This window comes from Terrapene carolina, unplaced genomic scaffold (assembly GCF_002925995.2).
Source record: "Terrapene carolina triunguis isolate 2854851 unplaced genomic scaffold, T_m_triunguis-2.0 Scaffold9539, whole genome shotgun sequence".
NCBI classification, from domain to species: domain Eukaryota; kingdom Metazoa; phylum Chordata; order Testudines; family Emydidae; genus Terrapene; species Terrapene triunguis.
In genome coordinates, this window is record NW_020673890.1 from 1 (window position 1) to 7,364 (window position 7,364).

A 7,364-nucleotide genomic window follows, 5' to 3' on the forward strand; every position below is an offset into this window, starting at 1 on the left:
CTCCAGGAGGCAGGTGCCCCTCCCTATGGCTGGAAGTGATTGTCCTTCAGCCCTTGGGGAAGAGGGGTGGTTGGGTGGAGTCAGACCTCTGGAGTTGGGATGTGACCAGGCCCTGGACTGTAGAAATTTCAGGCTTCTCTCAGTGTTTATCATGAACTTCCTCCTCTGCTCTTTGGGGGTACTGCCCTTCAGAGTTGGGATTGAGGGGCTGGAGAGTTGGCCTTTCTGGTAGCTCCAAGTGTTAGATGCCTGAAGACCAGCAGGGAGGGGGCCTCCAAGCTGCTGGTGTTGACTCAGGCTCAGCCATGAGTTTTCACTGCCCTTGGGTAGCTGGCATGGACTGCCTGGCTGAAATAAATGGTAGCACTGTGCCCATATGGCCTATCCCCAGTCAGTCAGATAAGTGTCTCTGTGCTGGCTGGGATTGGCTCCAGTGCTTTCATTTCGCTTTGCCTTGAAGGAGGTGGGTGCAAGAGGCTGTTTTGTGTAGGACTCTGGAGTTCCATAATGGGCAACTTGATTGTCCTGAGAGGAAACTCTTCTCAGGTGCCCCTGTCATGGTGGCACAGCTGTTCTGATTCCCCTCCATAGAGCTGTAGACTCAGGAATCAGGGCAGGATGGTTCCCTAGAGTCCAATGCTCAAGGCTTTGTCTGAACTCTCCTGTGTTAATTGTGTAGGGGCCTGTTATCCTTCCCACTGGATCTCAGAGCAGGATTTCCTTAGGCTAGATCATGGTCCCTGCCACAAACACCCCAGTCCTGTGACTGCAGATAAATGGAGCTCATTGCAGGGGGCTCTTCCACAACTTCAGGGGTTCACCCTGTTTAGAAACCTTGTAGAAACTCAATATTCAAATATTTCCTTTCTACACATTGTGTGCATGTAGATTTGATGTGGTGGGGGTGTCGGCATGTGCTATGGCTGCAGGTTCTGGGTGTATCTTTGAAGGGGAACATTAGGCATGCTGAATGTGTGGGTTGGTTTGGGAGAAAGGAGGGTCGTCTTGGTGGGCTGGGCACTGCAGGCTTCTGTGGTGGTGTTCAGGCAGTCTGGGACTGTGTGCGGGTTGGTTGTGGGGAATGTTGCGAAGGCATTCCTGGGCTGCATGTGCTAGATGTGTAATGGAGTTACTTGGTGGCTGGTGTTGCACACGCAGTCCTTTCTGACTCCCACAATGACATCCTGTAGCATAAGATTGTGGGAGTCAGAAAGGACATTGTCTGTAGTTAAAAGGCCAAGCTGGCAATGTTTTGTCAATTTTTTTTCTAGCCATCAAGTCTGAGGTTGGAGGTAGAGACTCTAATCAATAAAATGTCATTCTTTGCAGCCACCACAAAAAAGACAAAGAACCGTGGAGGACTTCAACCAGTTCTGCACCTTCGTGTTGGCCTATGCTGGCTACATCCCCTACCCCGAGGAGGTAAAACAGATTGGTGTGTGCGTTGTGCCATTGTTTAGTGTTGTGTGAAGGGGCCAATGTCCTGGGAGACAGACCTGGCACCTCTCCTTTCTTTCTTGGCATTGAGGTTTGGGGACTTCCTGCTGTGTCATTCCTCCGCTCATGTCTCCTTCCCTCCCCCAATCACTCCAAGAACATCACATCTGTGGTGTAGTCCTGTGCAGATCCTATGTGCTTTTCTTTGTCCTTGCAGAATGAACCCTGGACCCTTGGAGGCAGCATGAGTCCCCAGAACAGCACAGGCAGCACTCAGGATAGTGACAGCTGGGCCTCATCCCATTCCTCTGATTCCCAAGTACTGCCAGATGAGGGGAGGATCAGGAATGCCAAGTACAAAGGGGGCAACCTGTTCCTGAACTGCCCTGACTTCCCCAGCAGTTTCTATGCAGCCCGGCCCCAGCAAACCAAGAAGAAGAAACTGTCTGCAAAGAAGCTCATCTTGGATCAAGAGATGGAACAAAAGGTGACGCTGGCTGGCACGAAGAATTTAAGTGATGTTCAGCAGCAAAGGAAAGAGTCAGCTGTACTAGAGGAGCAGGCGCCTTATGTAATGAGAAAATGTCTTGAGTCCTTGGTTGTCCCAGCTGGTGAGCTCCGACCCAAATCCCTGTTGGAGGAGTTCATGAAGGAAGAAAAGGACTGGACTTGTGGGGTTCAGGGGAGTGAGGTGCCAGTAGGAGGCTACTTTCGACCAAAGGAGCAGGAATCATGCCCTGAGGAGAGGAGGAGCTCCAGCTGTCAGAATACCTTGGATCAAAGCAAAGAGGAGGAGGGTACAAGCAGTGTCAGCTCCCAGCTCAATTGTAAGCTTCCAAGCTAGTTTGTATGGGGAGTGTGGAGGGGTCCAGAGGAAAAGTGGGGCAGATGTCCCTGGTCTGGATAGGTGGTTGTGTCAATGCTTTGTTCTCACTGCAAAGCTGCATCATGTTCCAATGCTCAGCACCTTGCTGTCTTTCAGCTGGAGGACCTGTAGGTTCACTGGCTTTGTGGGGAGCCCACAGCTACTGGAGTCCTAGCCTCACCCAACAAGAGGTGAAGTATGGGAACTGCAAAGCATAGAGTCAAGGTGTTGGGCCTCAGCCTGTCAGAGTCCTTCTTTCCCCTGATGCAAACAGTGCTAGAGCCAGACTCATTCTTCAGCTTGGGAGACTCTCTCAAACTAACCATTTGACTGGTTTTAATTGCTCTTTTCCCTTTTGCAGCTTCACCTGTGGAATTCACAGTGGCACCTCCCAACACCAAATCAGAAGGTGAGTGGGACCCCATTATGTGTGGTACTGGTAGCCTCTCCAGCACGGGGAGCAGGGAGTCTTGCTTTGCCGCTGGGCTTCTTCCTGAAATGGGTGGGGATTGAACCAGACAGAGGGGAATTCAGGCCAGCATAGGACAGGCCTGGGTTTCCTTCAGAGCTGATCACTAATCGTCTGTGGGGGTTGGTGCTGAGCCCTATAGGCCTACATGCTCCTGGGACAATGTATACTGCCTGCCTGTGTGCAAAAACTTATGCTATAAACTGGGTTTGTCTGGCATTTTCTGATGGAGGTCTGTCTCTCCCCTGCCCAGAGGATGATGCTTGGGACCTGATAACCTGCTTCTGCCTGAAGCCCTTTGCAGGGAGACCCATGATAGAGTGTAATGAATGCACCACCTGGATCCATCTCTCTTGTGCCAAGATTCGCAAATCCAATGTGCCTGAGGTCTTCATCTGCCAGAGATGCCGTGACGCCAAACAAGAGATCCGTCGCTCAAACCGAGCCAGGACAGTGCCCCGCAAACGCTTCTGTGACTGATCCTCTCCCCCTGAGAGATGGTGATTGTGGGCGGGGGCCCTTTGTTCTAAGACTGTAGCCCAAGTTGGCTAGACAATCGATGCACAGTGACTATAGGAGGCCTGTGGCACTGGAAAGTGGGAGCATTTGTGCTGGGCATGCCCCCTGTACTTCCAACTCCAGGAAGCTGGCACGTTGAGACTCACTCCAGGAGGAATACTCTTTCTCTTGTGGGGATCATGTAAACTATGCAGCTGAGACATCAGTTTCGCCAGTGCAGTGGGGCCCAGCAGGAGAAGTGTCTCTCAATGGAATCCAGTGCAGTAGGTCAGCCAGAAACCTTCCTGTTGTAATACACATGGGGCTCAGTGCCTTTCCCCCAGGCAATCCAGGAGAGCCTAGTCCAAGTAGTTTCCCTCTGGTATGGTGGCTGCTTAGACTTATCCCCAGGGTGGTTGTTATCCCACTGGTGCCCAATTCCTTTCCTGTGACAACCTCCTAAGAGTGAGTTTGGTGCTGGTGAAAGTTGTCAGGTGGCTAGTGCCCCCCCTCCTCCCCCAGACTAATGTCATCTTTAATCTGGGCTGTATCTGGTTTGTTGAGTGCACAAGCTTCTCCCTCTACAAACCATGCTCTGGAGCGACACTCTCTGGGGGGGGAAAAGGAAGTTGTCCTCTGTGCTGTCATAGCCCATCAATTATAGTGATGTGGACATCTGCCCCAGGACCTGAATTGAGCACCCCTGCCTTCAAACTTGCTGCATGTGGCCTAAGCAATAGTAGCCTCTTGAGCCGACTGCACTCACTAGCTTCAGAGGTTGGGAAGAGAGGGGCAGTGTGTGGTTACTGTAAATATTAATGGAGTGACTGTAAATAATTTGTAACAGATGTTTAGAAAATTATAAAACAGTTCTTGCTAACCTGTAAAATGGAGTCCTCTGCTCCCAAACTTCCAGTTGCACTGTCATCTCTTGTATGAGGGGACTTAAGGAGTTGGGGCAGGAGCCCAAAACAGTTGGCCGGGGGGGAGGGGGGATGGGAGAACCTTTGGAAACTCGGGAGAGGGAGAGTCCACAAGCAGACCCTAGGCGATGGCTCTCAGGACTTTCCCTGCTGTTGTGCACTGGGCTGTCGCCCAGGAAGCACCCTTGGTGAAGGTGTGGTGGATGTGAATGAAGTCAACAGAGCAGAAAGAAAGTGAAGCTTTTGTCTGAATTGTCCAATCCCCTGAAGAATTCTCCAGTGTTAGCAGTCTAGGCTCCTCGGTGAAGTTTGAGGAATGTTAGTGTCTCATACAGACATATGGGGTCTTTTGCCTTGAGCCTCATCCACTATGCAAATTGCTCCCTCTTAGATTGGATGTGCCTGCTATGAGTACACCTTTACAGTTCTAGACAGGATACTTGGTCTTCTCTCTCCCTCTCCTCAGGGAGGACATGACTGAGCTGACTGGTGGCCCTACATGCACTAAGTATTAAATTCCATTTTCTAATTCTCCTTTTACCCCCCCACCCACCAAAGAACCAGACTCATGTGCCTTCTGCACCTTCGATGCTGCATTTCAAAGATGCTGCTCCTCCTGTGCTGGAGGCACTTGATTTAGTCATATAAACTGCAGGTGTTCTGACTCTTGGGGTGGGGGGAAATGAAAGGAACCTAAGATCACAATTCCTATTTTTCCACACTTGTGTATGTGGCTGCCCTGAGACATCATCAGTCAGCAATGTCCCTGTCTCTCTGAGAGGGTTTGCTCCTTGTACCCCTCTCCTGTGGGGGGAAGTCCAGGCCCCTGAAATGCTTTACACTTTTATAGTTTGTAGTAACTTTTATTGAAATTATGTAAAATAGCAAATTCTTGGGAGTGTGTGGGTGGAGTAAGATGTATATAATAAAGTACTTTTGCCATAACCCTTGTGGCCTTGTTTCATGACCTCACCTGTAACTCCCCTTGTGTAAGTTTCAGTGAATATTTCCTTTGGCTGTGTGAAGAGCCACTAGCCTTGTCTTTTCTACCATGGAGTCGTCTTTGAGAATTTGGTGGATGCTGGGGAATTAAAAATCCAACACAGAGTACAAGCCTGGTGCTCTGGAGAAGTAAGAGGTGTTAACTCAGGGACACTGAGCAAAGAGAAACATAGGGTAAGGAGTAGGTAGAACACCAGGGCTCAGGCTTGGACAGTCTCCCCCTTGAAAAGGTGAGACAATTAACTGGGGTACTAAAACCTAGGATTAGACCATGTGTGCTAGTCAGGTGGGGTGAGAGATTCTAGCCAGGACTGATGGCATCTTTCCTCATCTGTGATGCAAACAGGCTTGCTGTTTTTCTTTAACTCTTTGAGAAGGGCAATGCACTATTGATTGTGGCAGTGGTCTGACACCCATGGTGCTGTAGAAAGGAAAATGGGGCATCTCCCTCACCTAAGGGAAAGCATCCCTTAACTGGGAGACAGGCACAACCCCCTGCTACCACACTGCTGAGCATATCTGTAGAAGCATGTCAAAACACCAGCCCTATCTTAGTGTGACCAGACACCCCTCACATGCCCTAGCCTGGCCTCTGTGGTTACTTAGAGCTCAAGCTCTAGCCTCTTCTAAAAATCTCTCAAAAAATACACCTAAAAAATGAATGTTTTGTTTAGATAGATTTTAATTTCCCAAACAGGATTGATTTGAACAAAATAGTGATTTCAAACACCAAGGCACCTCTCCATACTGCTGTTATGCATAGGATATGGTCTGCTACTAGAGAAACTTTCATAAAAAAAAGTCTAGGAAATCTCTTAGTTGTGTTGTTACTTGGGTCACCCTTGAATGATTAACTAATGCTGAGTTTGCAGGCAGCTTGAAAGAGTAGCTCTGGACATATAAGCCCCTTCCCCCACATTCTCCTGGGGGAAAGATTGATGCTAAAGCCAAACTATATTTTAAATGCAAGCTGTTAGCCTGTTAAAATGATTAGCAATTACCCTCACTCAGGGAAAGAGGGAGTGAATATAAGATAGCATGGGAAGAAACAGCTGTGTATGATGCTGCAATAAGGTACATACCTACAAGTTTAGTTACCCTGTAAAGCAGGGGTTCTCAAACTTGGCCTTCACAAGCTGTCAGCCTCCACTCCAAACCCCACTTTGCCTCCAGCATTTATAATGGCATTAATACACAAGTGTTTTTACTTTAGGGGGTGGGGAGTGTCACACAGAGGCTTGCTATATGAACAGGGTCACCAGTACAAAAAATTGAGAACCACTACCCTAAAGGCCATACCTTACATTTTTATCTTCAACAAGCCTGCCACTAACAATAGCAAGGATCCCTTGGGGGACTAAAATTCAAGTTTAGTCCAGGACTTTCACTCCAGCACATTAAATGGAACCCCACCCCCTCCACAGGCTGACTATAACAACCCATTTCCCTAGAGACAGGGCAATTTGCACTAGCACCCAGCCACTGGCATAAATTCAAAGGCAGATGTTGAGGCATTAATGCTTCCATGTGTGTGCAGACAACACCAAATGCCAAGAGTATTTGTGCTGCAGCTAGGACAGAACTATTAAATCGTTGTCTGTCTCTCCATGCTGCTAGGAGACAAAGGCAGATACTATCCTTGCCCCCATGGAGCTTACAATCTAAAGAAGAAGGAAGAGTCTAGGCTCAGCAGGCGGCATGTTCTAGATCCCAAAGTTCTGCTAGGGCAGAACCAGAGATAGTCCATTAATCTATCATGGCAGCTGGTGAAGACAGCAGTCCCTGGTCGGGTAGCAGCCAGATGTCCCCATTACTTTATTCTTCCTTAGCCCAAACTGAGTTGCCTCTCTTCTCCTCCAAGTGGGGAATCACAGCCTCCGTGTAGAACTTCTCCAGCTTGGGCTCAGTTCTCTCCCAGAACCCTGCATCAAAGTCCACTGAGGTGATGACTGTATCTTTGTTGGTGTGAACAACAAAGTCAGCCTTGTCAAAGCCCGTTGTTGCCAGCTGGCACTGCACCTGAGTGTAGTAGGGATGGTCTCTCTTCAAGGAGTAGGACTCACCATCCGCTTCCAGGCAGAAGGCTGTGTCCTTACAGGCCTCTTTCACTGTCTTGTCTCTGTGCTTATAGGGACACTTGACCTCCAGTAGCTTCCCTGTATCTGCTTCT

At 49.1% G+C, this 7,364-nt stretch overlaps 1 protein-coding gene across 1 annotated transcript; it reads left to right on the forward strand.

Moving 5' to 3' along the window:
* Positions 1 to 1,305: 1,305 nt before the first annotated feature.
* LOC113408349 (PHD finger protein 13-like) lies at positions 1,306 to 4,242 on the forward strand (the record flags this gene model as incomplete). Its single annotated transcript, XM_026661539.2, has 4 exons — positions 1,306 to 1,422; positions 1,655 to 2,264; positions 2,664 to 2,711; positions 3,025 to 4,242. Coding segments are annotated over 4 exons (1,002 nt in total), but the record flags the coding sequence as incomplete, so codon positions are not given.
* Positions 4,243 to 7,364: the final 3,122 nt, after the last annotated feature.